Source organism: Dermacentor variabilis, chromosome 8, assembly GCF_050947875.1.
Source record: "Dermacentor variabilis isolate Ectoservices chromosome 8, ASM5094787v1, whole genome shotgun sequence".
Taxonomy (NCBI): Eukaryota; Metazoa; Arthropoda; class Arachnida; order Ixodida; family Ixodidae; genus Dermacentor; species Dermacentor variabilis.
Window position 1 is genome coordinate 64,525,696 of NC_134575.1, and position 17,776 is coordinate 64,543,471.

The following is a 17,776-nucleotide window of genomic DNA, read 5'->3' on the forward strand; positions in this document are numbered from 1 at the left end:
CTGTATGTTACCAGCTATATTCTTATTAATCAGGAATCCAACTCCTAGTTCTCTTCTCTCCGCTAAGCCCCGGTAGCACAGAACGTGCCCGCTTTTAAGCACTGTATATGCTTCTTTAGGCCTGCTAACTTCACTGAGCCCGATTATATCCCATTTACTGCCCTCTAATTCCTCCAATAGCACTGCTAGACTCGCCTCACTAGATAACGTTCTAGCGTTAAACGTTGCCAGGTTCATATTCCAGTAGCGGCCCTTCCGGAGCCAGTGATTCTTAGCACCCTCTGCTGCGTCGCAGGTCTGACCGCCGCCGTGGTCAGTTGCTTCGTAGCTGCTGGGGACTGAGGGCCGGGGTTTGATTGTTGTGTTCATATAGGAGGTTGTGGCGAAGTACTGCACCAGGGTGGCCAATCCTGCTCTGGTGAGGGAGTGCGTTACCGGTTCTAGTCACCGGGATCAGGCCGCACTCCAGGCCTGTTTGTGCAATTTTATCAACACGCGGATTTTTTTTCTTTTAATCCGGTGGAAAATTGCCGGCACAGGGATTCGAACCACGGACCTCTTGCACGCGTGGCGGGTGTTCTACCTCTACGCCACCGCTGCACCTCCAATCCGGACAACATGCGCTTAATTCCAAATTCCATTCCTATTCCACTCCTCCAAGCGTTGTCGTCATTCTATTCTTATTCCATTCCGGGGTCACGAAAATGTGGGTTGGTGCCGGGGTTATTCCAATTCCGGGCTGGTAACTTCGCAAGACTGGTCTCGACAACTGACCGATACATGATTCCGACCATTTTAAACCCATGACGCTTCTGGGGGCTGTACTTCACCTACGGCTCTTACAGGGTGAAGCCCTTCGCATTCTATTAGAGTGTGCAGTGTGTTCTCATTTTCGCAGCAGCATGCACAAGACTCGTCTAGTTGCGAATATTTGTTCAGCATGTTTTTCTCCTAAGACAACCGGCTCGAGCCTTAAATAGCTAGGCGTTTCCCTTCGTGCGATCGTACAGATTTTCCCTAATAATTTCTTTCTTCATATTCTTGTAAATCCTCATGATCTTTTTTGTTTCCATTCTTTGCATGCAAATCAGTATCTGTTTCTCTCACGTCGTCTCACTATCGATCTGATTATGATGCACGCCGTAGTGACGGACTGCGGAAATTTGGACCACCTGAAGTTTTTAATGTGCACCTAAGTCTAAATACAGGGGCGTCTTCGCATTTCGGCTGTCGTGGCCGGGATTCAATACCGCAACCTCGTGCTTGGAAGCCCAGCACCATAGCCACTAAGCAACCACGGGAGGTGAGATCTTTACTTTCATCTTTCCGGCACTACAACGCTGATCTTTCTGTGATTCGCCTCTCCACCTGTAAACATAAATAATTTTGCAGCTTTCCCTGAAAAAAAGTTCCCAGCAGAATACAAGTATTACGGCACTGAACGTTCAGGGCTATTGTTTTTGTATATATTTCATCTGTGGGCTCCTCACATGTTGAATAATAGCTTTCGGCCAACGCAGCAAACCATCTGCCCCTGCAGTTTGTTTTCAAGCCGATCCGTCTGACTTGAGTACTGCTGTGCTCAAGCGGGAAAGAAAAAGAAATCGCGTTGTCTTTGCACTCAATCTTTCCGCTTGCTTCTCCACTTTATTTCTAATACAGCGCGCATATATATATATATATATATATATATATACTCACTTATCACTGGCCTTCATTTCGTACCACCATTCTGAATAAAACTCATTCGACAGTGAGTGACCCGTTCAATTCTTAATATAATCAGTGTCTACTATTCTTTTGCGGTTGTTTCGAAAGCCATTGTTTCGTACCAGAAGCAGTGATTAGGGTTCGCCAGGCATGTATGCTCATTTTATTTTCCGCAAACAGATGCACGTTTTCCAACTGCAAGTTGCTGTTTAAATATATCTGTCCTGAGCATACTGTAGGACGCTTGCAAGACAAGCACTCAGACTTTCGGCATTGCGGCGCTAGTGACAAGTATCTGACTACACGACATTTCGCTACGACGTAGACATGAAAAACGTCCCCAGCTCACTAGTGATTGCTGTTGTGGGGGTATTACTTACGATTGAGGTCACTGAGCAAGCGAAGGTGCTGGCCCCCACACCTTTTAAGAATGGTATGTATATGACCTGGATATCTTGTTCTTTCTTTTGAGATGTCTCCTTGAAGCCTGAAATTACCGACTGCAGCCAATTCAGTCCATTGCAGTGACTGCGCTCACTGAAATAAGAAGAAACACAAATTTTACTGCATCAGCTATGCCAAAGAACGCAATAATTATATGTCTAGTGTTTGGACGTAAAGTTAAGCACTCTAATCTTCTAAACAGGCAAGAGTGTGTATCAGCGATTTTAATCGTTGCACACCTAATGAGGGCATTCCATGTGTACTCAAACGGTGACGCATGACATGCATGAACTGCTCGTTTATTTGAAGTTCGCTAATTGTGGCAACATGATAACCGATCGTGACTACGCGAAGTCGGTAACGTTGTTTACTATTAATAAAATTTTTAGCACCCACATTACTTGCTCTCGCACCTCGGTGCATTCTTTCAATGACGGTGTAATAAACATAAACATTTTGTGTTTTTCCCGAATGTAGCGAAAGTCGCGCTTAAGGTTGCCAGTAGATGTACTTTCCTTCAGTTAAGTGTCGATTAAGGTTTACCTTAAGTAGAAGATTTGTCTATGAAACGCGCTATGCGCCGACCGGTTGTTTCAGTTCTTAGTTAAGGGCATGTTCCGTTTGTGAATGCGGGCCTAAATATAACTTTGTTATTGAGACTGAAGAAATGAAAAGAAAAAAACTCGGACACAGAAATATAACACGAAGAAAAATTCAACGCTTCGTCTGTTCCGTCATTTTGTCGGCGTCCATGTTTGTTCAAGTGCGTTGCAAAAGGCTAATTCCAGAATTATCAATTACCGCATTAGTTTGTCTTACATGTACTATGAACACAAACAGCGAATATGTTTGTATTGAGAAAGACTACTTGATTAACTCTATAGCTAGTCTTACTTTACGATAAGATTCATAGGTATATATATGCATTAAAGTTAGTAGAATAATAAAGCTCCTGAGCCAGCTAAGCTCTCATATATGTTACATAGACAGAATTGAAGTGCTAAATCATGCACTGCGAAAACGAAAACAAATGCACCGGCAATGAAATAACTGTTTTTATTGCACGATCTAATAGATGAAGTTCTTAAAATACATGTCTTATGCTATAATGAAAAGAGACTGAATATTTATACTACTTCCCTTTGGCAAGCATTGTCGCCAAGCTGGCCATGACCTATGTGTCATTAGATCCAAAGGTGGTGCAGGTGTAGGCTGCAAATAGGTAGATGCAGCAATATAAGGCAAAAATAAGAAGTGTGTATTCTTCGTATGTTCATTAAACAGCTCAATATATTTGCTCAAACCACCTAGGTCATTACTTAATGCGGTTTAGCTATGACTAATGGCTGCTTGACAATACAAATCAGTACCATTATACAATGTATTATTTTATGGTTTAGTGAACAACTAAACATTCACAACTGCTGCTCGTGCGAGCAACAATGTGTTCTCTTTTATGGCAATTCATATATGATTCATTATTGTACTTATCCCAAATTATCTCTATATTTATTGCTGAAACGTTACCCAGTTGGACTGCCTGTACATTTTTTTTGCTTGGTAGTTAAACATGCCCGTGCAGAGGGATATGCTCAGAAGACGTGACTGGAGTATTCACAGTATCATGCGAAAGATGGTAATTAATTTTGCTTAATACACATTTAAACGTATTTCTCATACTCTTAAATAAATTGGTCATTGGCCATAACTTCAACAGACGGCAGATGGATGGATTGTATTGTTATGGTCACTTAGTTTCTTACAGGTAATGATGCCTCTTGGGCATGCTAACAGGTTTCCAAGTTAGGTATGCCACATGAGCACCCGAAATACCACACGATCAATTTCTGTCATGGGACGACATATATGCACCACCCAGGAAACAAAACTAATATTTAGTTCGAATGAATGCTTTCACTGTAAACTGTTTAAGGTGCTCTATAAGATGAAAAACTTTTGTAGGGTTTCGAGGTTCAGGACTGTTAGTTAACGCCAAAAAAAACCAATTGAGTAAGAAATGCCATGTCAGCGTGCTTGACTTTCATTTTTTTCAATTAATGCGACCAATTTCCTTCAACTTTTTATGAGGTGAAACGTTTTAAAAATATATTTAACAATGATTCTCTGGAAACTTTGTATGACATATAACAAGACAGCATACCTATGTGGACATTTTAAAAATCCCCGATCTTTTGCTGTGTTGATGAAAACTTTCTGGCAATCTATTACATCCGCATCTTTAGTGCAACAAAAATATTGTAGTTTAATGCTTGCCAAGTAGTGCCAGTCCATAGTATTTAGATAAAACGAAAAAAACATCAGTCACTTAACATGAAGTATTAGATTCAACTGATTTGAATCCCTTGTTTAATAAAGCTGACAAGGACCTGGGCAAGTTCGTAATTGATCTCCACACGAGTACAGCACGGAAGACAAGGACACAGAGACACACACGTAAAGCAAATGCAACAGTGTGAGGGAAAACTATTCAATGAGTTATTTTTAATGTTCAATAGTAGTTTTCTATAAAATTTGCTCTCATCACCTATGCCTGTAATTAACTTTCTTTACCTCTGACAAAAGACTACATGAAAATATGAATCACTACCATTATGATGTTGCGTCATGTTACAGTATGATTAGCAGTTAGACAACCGTAATGGTTGCCGGTGCTAGCAACGATACGTTTCGTTTAGAGACAGGTTCATGTCACACAGAGTGTACTTATAGAAATAAAGGAAATGCGAGAATCCCAAACGATTCCTATAACAATAATTGTTGAAACAAAGATACCCGGCTGGACTGTGCACATTTTTCAGGTGTTATTGCAATATGCCCGTGCCGAACGAACATGCTCAGCATAGTGACGGTAGCTTTGAACAATCACGTTAAGAATTGCAATTTATTTTCGCTTAGAACAGTCTGCAATGTCTCTTTTCTCATACTTCGCGATGAATAAATTTGCCGCAGTTTCACTAGAATGCACATGAATGGGGGCGTATTGATAACGTTGCTTGTTAACTGAAACATGTTACGATCTCTTAGGTGTGTTGATAAGGGTAGAACAAGTGTAATGTCCACTAAATTATTTGACTAATCTGCGCGTTATCTGCTAAGAAAAGGCCACCAAATGGATAATCTGGCTCCTTTTTTTGTAAAGCGCATATTATATACAGTCTGTCCAAGACGAGGGCACTAAACTCCACAGTAATGAAAACCGGAACACTTATTACACACGACAAGGGCTTCATACCATGCACGATTGGCACAATGCGAATCTGCGCCAGCAGCTACGTAGTGATTAACAGCACGTAAACTGCCCGACGCTGAAGCATCGAAAAATGCTTAACGCTTATCAAGAAGCCCGAAAGATAAATTCTGCTGCTAAACTGTTTCTAAAAGGGACAAAGAAAAATCTTCCAACTACCATCAAATGCAATGCCTTCAGTTTGAAACGTGTAAAGGTGCTTCCCGGAGCGACTAATTTATGGTTCTCTAATTTTTTCGTGTAAGTTGAGAAGCTGCGAGTGACTGAGCTTGTCGCAGGTTTCATGCTCCAAAAGCGTTTGTGGTTGCACATATTTAGATTGGGTGAATCTAGATATTTCCTCAGGTCTCGTGTTTTGCTTGAGGTAACTTCCCAAAATTATTTAGATTGGTTGCCAGGAACCTAAAAATACTGCTACTTTTAAACAACACGATAACGGCAGCGCACACACTGCTGATGCATGCCCCGTAAGCATGACCTTTCATCCGAGTATGCTAGCGGTTATTTAACTATATGTCTCTGTTTAAAAATTCTTCATGCTAACACAATTTCGAGATACATACGTAAAGCGTATCACAAGAATTTCACTGCACATGCGACGGAGCATTCTTCGCGGCCGGATCGAGTTCCACGAAATGAGATCTACCACACTGGCTGCTCAACACACACCACCCGCTTAGTGGCAGCTCAGTATAAAGTTAAAACATGGTGTACTTCCTTTGTTACAAACATAAACTATGACGCTAAAATCAACAAGCGCAAGCGATCACTTGCCGTAAAACATTCCGTATAGTAGAAGTGAGAACAAGAGCGCGTTATGAAATCATGAAACTGAGAAACCGATACTATGCCAGAGTTGCCTGCGCTACATGCAGCCGGTTCACGCTAGGAAATGCGCTTACCTAATCATGAGCTATTGACGTAAAACATCTTTGCGGAAGCTTACCGCTCAGTGTAGTTGACGTGTGATGCCGCAAAGAAGACACGCATGCACAGACACCAACGTTCACGCAGACACCGCATACAGCTACAAGCGTTTACGTGTCTGGCGCACTCGTAGATAATTCAAATTGACGCGGACAGATGGCTCTGGATAGAGTACAGAGGCGCAGGAGCTCCGGGCGCCAGGGCGCGCGCGCTCCAATAAGTCTGTTCGCCTTTTCTTTTTTTGTCTCGTTCTCTCTCTCTGGTTGCTCGGGTTGCTTTTCTTTTCCATTTTTCATCTTTTTGTTTCATGGACGAAGGAAATGCAATGGCAGGTTGTATTACAAACGCTGTGGGCTATCGTATGAGACTGGAACGCACACATGTATGAAGGCTCTGTTTGTAAAAGCCGTAACTGGGCCCTTCAGGCGCTTGCATTATCGCCAGCGATGATGAGTAATACAGCGCATTTCTAGCATATCTTACAGCATACCGCCAAACGTCAGGCCCGCACGTATGTTAGTACAAATTTTCCGCCCCGATGATAGGTCAAAGCAATGAGTCCAGCAGTGAGGTACCGATATGTGTTGCCGCGCAGGCATACTGCCGGCGAAATACTTGGTGGGCTCAGAGAATTTGGCACATATTTTAAGTGAATGAGACACTTTGATGAGTTTATAGTGCAGAATATCAGTCAACGAAAAACCGCCCGATGTCAGTGATGCAGCCGAGATATGAAGACAATGTGGAAAGTATCTGAGAATCGGACGGCACACAACGCACACACCGCATGTGCGAGGTCGGTTCATCGCACACTCCCAAAGTCCGCGTTGTCATCTACAAACATTACGAGTCTCTGAGCTGTTAATTTGATGCCTGTTTGGAATCCACTAGCAGCCAAAGTTGGTGTTCATAACATTTATTATCACAATTGGATCGCCGTTTGCTTTCTTTATTCTGCTGCCGCAAAGATCATGCTATGACAACTGTGAAGACAAGACTGTCTCGGGATTACCGAGAGCGACTACGTAGATCATATCATGTGGTCGACAAACGTGGAGGTATGCACTTTGTGCATACTAATGTCTACAAATAGACTCTAGAGCAACCTCAGCAGTATACAACTTGAGTGGCTTATATCAAACGCAGCTCCGTATTACCCACCGGTGCCTGCCCTTGTTTATAGCGTACGGCCCAGATTAACGATTTTAGTCTATTGCCAATCTATAGACGACGTGTAAACCTGAAGCAATAAGAATTTTGCAGTATCGGCTGTTTCATACTTCATCTCACGCCTTACTACAATCGGTATACGGGCTGTTCCCACAAATTAACATGACCTTTGGTGACGTCCCACCCTATGGCCTTCACCGGCGGTGATATAGGAAACCGTTGAAAATAATTCGAATTGCAAAGAAGTATACGGGGTGTTTCACTTAATTTGAGCCTGGCTTTAACATATGCAAATACTATCTAGCTGGAGAAACCAAGGTAACGTTCTTTGCCATCGCTTGCAGATGCTCAGATTATATTTTGCGTACCTTTGATTAGATAATTAGTGTTAATTTAATTCTCAATCATTTTATTTGATGAAAATTCCCAATGATAAAATTGTAGATCAACAGTAGAAACTCCCGATGCAGCATTCTGTTGCTCAATACGGGTTCCATAGAAGTGTTTGTCCGAGCGTGAGCGTGAAGACGCCCGCGATTACACGCAATGTGACTTAGCGGGTGGTCGCGCAGCAATATATATATATATATATATATATATATATATATATGTGTGTGTGTGTGTGTGTGTGTGTGTGTGTGTGTGTGTGTGTGTGTGTGTGTGTGTGTGTGTGTGTGTGTGTGCATGTTCGTGAAGAACTACGCAGAGTAGGAATAGACAAGAAGAAATATACACCTTATCGACTCTCGTCTATAGACAGTTAAAGACGACGAATGAACAACATGAAATTGATACTGTATCAACTTTTGTCTATAGGTAGTGTATAGAGGGGAAGTAGCCAAAAATGAAAGAAACACCTTATCGCCTTTCTTCTATAGACCGTCTATAGACGGCAAATAGACAAAAAGCAATAGAAATCTTATCGACTTTCGTCTATAAGCTGTCTGTTGTGGGGCAGTAGACAAAAAAGAAACAAACACTATATCGTCTTTTTTCTATAGACCCTCTGTAGACAGCGCATAGACAAAAAGAAATAGAAACCTTATTGACTTTCGTCTATAGAAAGTCTATAGACAAATAATACACAAAAATAAATAAAGACTGCATCGACTTTCTTTTTTTGGTAGCCTATACAGGGAAAGAAGACAAAAAAGAAACGAACAACTTATCGACTTTTTTCTACATACCGTCTATAGACTGCGAATAGACAAAAAGAAATATAAACTTTATCAACTTTCGTCTATAGACCGTCTATAGACAAATAATAGACAAAAATACATGGATACAGCATCCACTTTCGTCTATAGCTAGTCTATAGAGGGGAAATATACAAAAAAGAAACGAACACCTTATCGAGTTTTTTCTATAGACTGCGAATAGACAAAAAGAAATAAAAACCTTATCGACTTTCGTCTATAGACAGTCTATAGACTTTGTATCAACAAAAGTCCAAATCTATAGAAAGGCGCGGTCGTCTATACAAAGTCTATAGAGTTTCTATAGACAGTCTAAAGTCATTTTTGTAAGGGTAAACACCGTGAGTTATCAAGTTCTCACTCTACATCGTTAACACATACAAATCATTAGCCAAGCTGTTCAATCTCCGATGCTTCAATCCGATCTCCTGATAGTAGGCGCCTATGATTGACTTTGTCTGATGTCGGAAACTAGCATGCTGAATATCGCTCAGACCTTGATAAACGCTTTTTTATATTCAAAAGAGATTTGGTACTCTTCAGCTTCATGGTCAGTGTTCATGCGTTATGGTTTCTGCTGTTGAAACGACCGAAGTTGATTTGGTTTTTCATTATATGAAACCCGGAATACCCCATGGTCGGTTCTTCACCCGACATTCTTCCTTTTATTTATTTATTTATTTGAAGAACCTTATAGGCCCGTAGGGCATAATGTAAGGCGAAGGGACATTAAATCCCAATACTGCATACCAAATAAGATGAAAAAGAAAAAGGTACAATACACGGTAAACAAAATTTGCGCACATAACAGCAGTAAAGAAGAGGAGACGAAGCAATGGGCTACTTAAGAGGGTAAATATGGCACATAGTTCAAAGCACATGATCACATTAAAAGCACCTTACGCATGAATAACTGCGCAATTCATCAGGCGTTTTAGGCAGATGTAAAAAAGAAGAGGGAAACGAAATGCTTAACTTCAAAATATGAACTGAAACATGAATATGAAACATGCTAAACGACGGCTTCAGTAAAATGTGTAATAAGTTCGTGATGCAATGTAGCAAGATTAGACAGAGATGCGATGCTGTCCGGTTTAATATTGCATAAGCTGATGGCTCGTGGAAGTGCTGTTGAATTAAAAGCTAATGTGTCCACATATATCCGTGTAAGACTAATGATTCTGCAATCTTCTGGATGTGTGGGATGGGACATAGAGGTGAAATGAACATGATCGATTGGAGTGTACTTACTTGGGAAGCACTGTTGGTAGATCGATGTCATGGTGTGTGCCTAAAGATTATATAAAAAGATCAGTTTTAATCTGAGTGACGCTTGAAGGGTAGTTATAGTTTCTTGAGGTGAAGCGCGTGGCCCTATTTTGGATGGATTTTCAAGTGGTGATCATGTTGTTATGATAAGGAGACGAAATGGGAGAAGCAATCGCATGTTGTGGGCGAACAAAAGTAAGGTAGGCTAGTTTGCTAATATTAGCAGGGGATCTTCTGAGGTTACGGCGTAGGTATCCTAAAGACTTAGAGGCGACGGCGCATATGGATGTGATATGAAATGACCACAAGAGGTCTGATGAAAAGTTAACACCGAAATATTTGTAAAGGGAGACGTGAGACAGTAAGTCATCTTAAATATGGTATGTGTAACTAGAATTGTTATGTTTGCGGCTCAATCAGCTGACTTTACATTTCGATGCGTTAAGGGTCATTACCAAGGTTTTGCACCACTCTTTGATGAGATGAAGATTCGATTGGAAGGCCAGGTAGTGATTAGCACATTTAATGGGGCGGTAGATGATACAATCATCTGCAAAAATTCGTATACAGGAAGAAATGTTATCAGGTAAATCATTTATATAAATAATAAAAATAATAATGGACCGACTACGCCGCCCTGCGACACACCGGAGGTAGCTAGGGAAAGATTAAAGGACAGATTATTAACAGGTATGAACTGCTGGCGATGCGAAGGAAGTTGCGAAACCATGATAAAGTTAACGAGTCTAGACGTAGTGATGATATAGCATGTATGACTGTGCAGCATAAAATTAGCTTAAACAGTAAGCGAAATAGTTATGTTGAAAGACACGGTGGAAACTATGGAAATGTACTCGCGGCCTAGGAACATTGAAATACTTGGAATTCTAACGACGGCTACCGAACGAAGATTTATATTGTACATTAACAGAACTTAACTCGAGGCTTCAGTAATTGCCGATACCGAGACATGAGGAAATTGAAGCGACGCATCGACTACAAGCATGGCCTGACAGATTGTGTCAATTGTTGTTCGCTTCAGAGATCAGAAGACTAGTCGTGTTGCAACCCGATATTATAGTCATGTTGCAAACAAGAATATAACGTGAAATGCATTCTGAGGCCAGAAACTATCGAAAAAAACTTTGATGACGCACCACTGGGCAGGGTTTTATAGCAAAGTCAAATATATTTAGTGCAAATATCACACTATCATGGCACACAATGGTGGTAATCTGTAATAATATAAAAGGTGCCTTAATATTACAACAAAAGTTGACATTACTTAATAATAGCCCTGTAAATTTTAGCATGCAGGGGCACCACTTGGTTAATCAATAGTTATGTAATGTCTATACGTACAAGTATTACCCATGCATTTCTGCCATTGTCCGAATGGCAGAAATGAATGGGAAATACTTGCATGCATAGATATTACTTCACTATTTCTTAACCAAGTGGTTAAACTACGTCTGCCTCATACAAGATCAGAACTAAAGCATAAAATATATATAGTCACCCTAACAGTAACACCTTAATTTGAACTACACTAAGTAGACGTCTGTTGATGCCAGCCTCCCCTAATGCTAAACTGCGCTGCATGCTTTACAGAGAAATTATGGTGGTACCACTTAACTCTCAAGCTATTCAGGACTGCAGCATTGTCGAAGACATCTACAAATGTCCCATTTCATATATAACAGCCTGAATTGCTTCCACAGCCTTCCAAGTGCAAATTAAGATTACTTCTCCTTGTTTAGAATTTTTGCCTGCTAGACCACAATCCAATGACATCGATATGTTAACATATTAACTCAAAGTTTGGCTAATAGATTAACACCTTCGTATACTCCCACAGCTGCACTCTGTCATATACGTTGCAATAATAAAGGAGTGCTTGTCCACCAGCACTCCAATGTCACTAACAGTGATCACCTACACAGCTAAGTAGATGGTCATGATTCAGGTAGCAAATAGCTAAGAGAAAAATAATCCACTCAATTGGAAAGCTGCAATACTGCGATAATTTGAGAGAGATGGACCCATTGCAGGCAGCAGACCTCTTCTCGGCTCCAGCAGAACAACAGCAACTAGCCTTTCAGTAAAATAAAAGGATTAATAATTAATGATAAGTTATCTTGTTTTTGCTGAGTATCGATAAAATCTGACTTTCATGCATATCCACTCTCCGCTTTAGTAACACAACTGAATTATTCGTAAAATAGAGTCTATGATGATACCATTCGCTTCTCTTGTATGCCCAATTTTTTTGCACTGATACACCGTTTACTGCTTGCTTACTGACACAAATGCCTTGACTGCCCAAACCTCATTCGAAGCAACACGTCTTGCTGCACCGCAAGAAGTTGCACCAAGGAAACGCAGCAGAGCAGCCAGAGTGAAGGACTTTTTTTTTGGTCACTACAATTAAAACGTGCACCCAAGCAAGAAAGCAAAGATCACAGGTAGTGAGCCACTGCTACTGCCTCGAACGTTTATTTCTGTATTCTAACAGAAGTTCTTGTATCGGATACAGTATGCTCTCAAGCCAATACAAGCGCCAGTGCAAGTGCGCGACAGAGCGCAGTTTTATTCTACGCTTTTAACGCGAGTGAGCAAGATGTTAGAAGTGCCACACAGAAATTGCGATCGAGCCGATCGCGCTACCACTGGAATCGATCTGAAAAGATAGGGTGATCCTTTTCCCAATTCATGCCTAATTTCTGCCCTAAGACGTTGCATAGTGGTATTTTGAAACAATATTTCTGTTCGTGACACCGGCTTACGACACATCATTTTAACGCCTACGTTATGAAAGCCAAATAAGATTAAAATGGGCTTACCTCATGAGCAAGTTACGAGCACGCGTAGACTGTTGAACACCTGTTGAGAGCAAGCAGGTTATCGCGTGTCCAAGCGCATACGTGCACCCAAACACAGGACAACTTCTTCGATGCCACAGCGTGCAGAGTTTTGTACGCGAAGTGAAAGACATTCAGCGCAAATATCCCCGCGCGACGACAGCAAATGTCGAGCGCACAAGCGTACACCACACAGCGACAAATTCGGAACTTTGCGAATTCGAACGTGCCGAGACCCAAGCAGCGTAACCATCCATCGTTTCTGTTCCTGGCTCCCGATGCATCAACCTCTCTTGCTTGGGACCTTGCTCCACTGTTTAGAACAAATCAAGAGATATTTACGGCAAATTAACAACTCTTACAACACGACACGATAAATGCCGGCTGACTACACATCTGCAGGTTCGTGCACCAGTCCTAAAGGAATCCCCCCGGTACCGCACTCCGTGAGCGCAGAGAACAGAACAGAATCGGTTTCGTTTTCGCATTTGTGCTCTAGTTACTGGAACTGGAAAATCATTGCTTGACAAATCATTGAATTAAAAGAGGAAAACGCTTTCTGTCCCACAAGTTAGGGCGTTTTATACAAAGGGAGAGAGAATACAAGAAGCACAAAGGCAGTGAGGTCAACCAAAGCGTTCGCTACTGGGGATAGCAAACCCCCTGCGCTGCAATGAAGTGCAAAGCAGTGCACTGTGATGCGTCAGTAAGCTCTAGTATAGCGATAATTTGGGCTGGTTGGTGCATGTACTGAACGGGTAAATAATGAGTTGTGTCATAACATTTACCGTTGTATAAAGCGTTGTATATAATGGCGTTGCATTCTGGGTAAAAAAAAATTATAAAGCTTGAATCGTTACATCTCGGCAGTGGGCATTCTTTCTCTCCGTCTTCTTTTTTTTCTTTTTTAACAGTACGCACAGTACTACCACGGTAATAGGTCCTTCATCTTCAGTCACCTTCCAGTAGTTTGCGCACATGTCGGTGCAAGTTCGCGTTCTTTATTCTGCCGTACAGGAACAAGCGCGCTTACCGGTCTTCTTTCAAGATGAAGCGCCAAATGTTTGCGATTACATCTTACCGCAAGAATTAGCACATCAACAGTGAAGATTATGCGTAATCGATTGTCTCAATGAATGAGCAGTTATTGACAGAGACGAGATATTTTGCAAATATTATGGGAATGAGTTAAACCAACTACATTGCAGTTCAGCAAAGCCCTTTCACACGTGGGTTAATTGCTTGAGGCATTCGAAAATTTCATCCGACCATTGTACTTGGATCTATAGGCCGCCAGTCCCCTTCGAGAGCATCTGTTGCTAAATGTAAACGCAGTTACGGTCATTATGCCGCTCCCTGCGTTTTGGTACTGATTTATAGTGCGCACAATTTCTGGCGCAGGCAACCACTGTCATTCCCAGTGCACCAGCACCTGAGTGCCGCAAGCTTATTAACGTATGCACGTATGCCCAGGGCTCTTCGTTCACTTACACATATATGCTGGATTAATAAATACAAAGCGCTTAATTTGAGAACATTGCAAGAACACGCATATATTTGCGCATATGATCAGCGTTACAAAGGCCATATCCGCGGCAAACTGCGACCGGAATAGAAAATGCGTATATGTATTTATAAGATCTCTTATTGCAGCTTTTGGTAGAAGACTAGCTTTCACAGTTTGTACGTATTTTCATAATGCCTTCAGGTTCCGTGTTCAATAAAATATTGTTAGCTGAAACTTTGTGAGTACGAGCGCTCATTTAGACAGCTTAAGTTTTCTCACAATAATACGAATGTTCGCATAACAAGAATGTGAAATTGTGTCTGTTTCGTGCAAAAGAGTGTATAGCCGCTATATGATCACAGTAAAAGGTCCGTAGAGGTCAAGACGGAGAGCACTTTCCGTATATTAATGGCAGATTCTGCCGCATTTTGGAAATATGACATACTTTCCGTATTTTTACCTAAAATTCTCCGTATAATGACGGAAATTTTCTACAGTGTACATAACGTAAAGGGTACATTTTGCAACATCAGTGAGTGCAATGCTCACGTAAATAAGAAGACGAAGGGTTGCAAATAAATCTAAATCTGGTACACATAAATATACGCAGCTTGAAAAAAAATAGCGATGAATTATATTTATGCATAGAACGGAGCAGTTCTTCCCAGTGACGTTGTTGTTTTAACTGACGTTATTGCAGGCATGTCTTCGATAAATATGTATACCCTGAATAGTTATACTAGGTAGGCGTGGTGAAGGTATTATAGGAAAGGTGCACGTGTTGTGTTCATTCATGATGACTGGATATCGAATAATATGGAAGTAAGCTTTAACGATGCAGAAGTAGTGGCACTTTCTATAAATAAACAAGATGGACTATACGTTATGTGCGATATATAGGCGTCCTAAATGAACTCCAAGGGGTTTCGAAACGAATTAGGCATTTTTTTTCAAACACACATGAATGAAGCGCAGTTACTATTAGTTGTACACATTACCATAGACACAATGAAGGAGTCTAGTCGAGTTGTAACAGATTATCTCAATGTATTATCACAATTTGGACTAGAGAACGTAATTAAACATTATGCCAGAGAGGAATATTGCGGCTCGAAAATTACAAGATCCTGCATTGACCATATTATGGTTCGTTGTGCAAATGAGTGGCCTCGTTCTGGTATCATAAAACAAAAATTAGCAGATGATTGCTTTGTGTCCATTGTGGTGATGGCGGATAACACACTGAATACTGTGATGAGCACGTTATTACAAAGGGGTATTAGATAACAACGTAGTAGATGAACATATTCAAAATTTTGATTGGATGTCCGTGTTGCCACTTGGTCACGTAAGTTTGTACAACAAGATAACAGAAATATTGAAACATATTTATCTCAAGTGAACGAAAGGAGTTAATATGAGAATAAGAAACGCTGAAAATAAATGAATGACTGAAGAGTTAGGTCATTTATGCTATCTGAAAGATGAAACACGGAAAAACTCCAAAAAAGAACCAGAAATTTTTTTATACAGAGTTGAATAACAAATTAATAAGAAATCTTGTAATCCCAATAATTTGAGAAGCAAAACGAACGTGCTCCTGCTGCCTTTAACTTCGAAATATTGGTGGCTAAAAAAAGAACTTGGTAAATGGCGAACCAAATGATTGGCAGATTCAAGAAAACGTGTATTGACTAAGTAGCAAAAAAAAAACATTCCCAGGGAAAATTTCCACACCTTCGCCGATAAATTCAATACGACCTTCACAAGTGTAGCAGAAGAACTGATGCGTATGAACACTGATAAAGATATCACTTATAGGCCGAAACGTGGTTGCGCACATTCTGCGTATTTGCCGCCTATTTGTGAATTTGATGTATATGCTATAATGTGTCAGTTAAAAAAGCACACGCCACCTGGGTGTGATAAACTTCGGTTTAGAGATCTGTTCTACAACTTTAGTAAGCTATAGGAAGTTATCCTCAACATACTAAATGGAATATTCGAAATGGGTTAAATACCTGATGAACTAAAGGTATCCATAGTACACACTAAACATGCTAACACCCTTAAGGGTGTAAATCAGTCTGTCGCCAGAGGAACGCTCTAATGGTGCAGTTGTCTTCACCCTACAGTTGGGGTGCAATTATAGCACCCTAGAGGAAGGGTGTCCAGCAACATAAATTTAGGGTGTAAGGGTGCTAGCCCAAATTAACACCCATCTGTGTGGGTGTTCGAAGGGTGTGCACCCTTTTTATTTCTAGCGTGTATGGAAGGCAGGTTAGGCAGTACACGCCTTCAATTACTACTATGTACAGCGATCCACGCGCAACTCTTGCGTGTGCCAGAAGGTTCAAGTTCGGCTACCAAACGCACCGTCGAACAGCGGGCCTTGAAGTTTCGATGGGCATACACACCTATACGTGTGTATACGTATTAGTAATTCATGGTGTATATTGCAAAACCTGTCTTCGGTGCACAAATACAACCTAGCAAATTTGACACTTTTGAGCATGTATATCAACACTAATGGCTATCACGATTTCCAGGTCACATATCATGCAACACAGACTTGTCAGATATAGGCTGCATCTTCAAGAAAAATGTAAATATATGTATTGCATGCTGCAATACACAGTACAAGATATACACAAATCACATGAAATATAAACATGCACAATCACTTAACACATCGGCAAGTACAAGAACATGTACATTTGCCACAAAGGTATCTAAAATATATGTATTGATCAAATCTATTATTAGAGAAGAAACTATGTATAGCGGCACTGAAAGAGCCTGAGTTGATCTCGCAGTGTTTTGGGCCGCATAAAGCAATAAATTTTCAGTTTTAGGCTCCAATGAACGAAAGTTCAAATTTTCATGCCTTGAGAAAAAACGGATACTGCAAAGATGAATTAGGAAAGCAATTGAAATGCAGAGCAAACGCACAAGCCACCTCTTATTTTGAACACTAATGTAATCGCAAAGCATTATTAAATGTTTGGAAAGTCGGTGTAAAGCACCACTGGCCAACATTTTTCAGACTGAAACAATAATTTCCAAGCATAGACGTGGTTTAAGTGAGGTTTAACCCAGAAGCATTATTGCTAACTTTCTCTTTCCAACAAGATTACTTCAGCACGAAAAATATTTAGAATTTTTTAGTGCCTACATAGTTTGTCCTCTTTTGTGAAACGAGAGTTCTCTAGGCTAAAGGTGCTGTGTAGCAGATTTTCTAACTACAATTCCAGTTTCTATAAATTTTTGTTTTGTAACCTGAAGGCACTAGTACATATACAATATGTAGTTTGAAGATAGGTTCTTTTCTTAATATAAATCAAAAGAGGGCATATTCCACATTTACTAGTGCCTTGGTGCAAAGTGCAGTAGGAGGCCTGATAAAAACAATCCACTGTTGAAT

General features: G+C 40.7%; 1 protein-coding gene across 1 annotated transcript in view; it reads left to right on the forward strand.

Annotated features, from left to right (window-relative positions):
* Window positions 1–1,904: 1,904 nt before the first annotated feature.
* Window positions 1,905–17,776, forward strand: part of LOC142591062 (uncharacterized) — a 35,595-nt gene continuing 19,723 nt past the window's right edge. Inside the window, exon 1 of the mRNA XM_075703429.1 lies at window positions 1,905–2,143. Within this exon, the coding sequence (XP_075559544.1) occupies window positions 2,038–2,143 (106 nt within the window). The 5' untranslated portion in view covers window positions 1,905–2,037. The remainder of the gene's footprint in view (window positions 2,144–17,776) is intronic.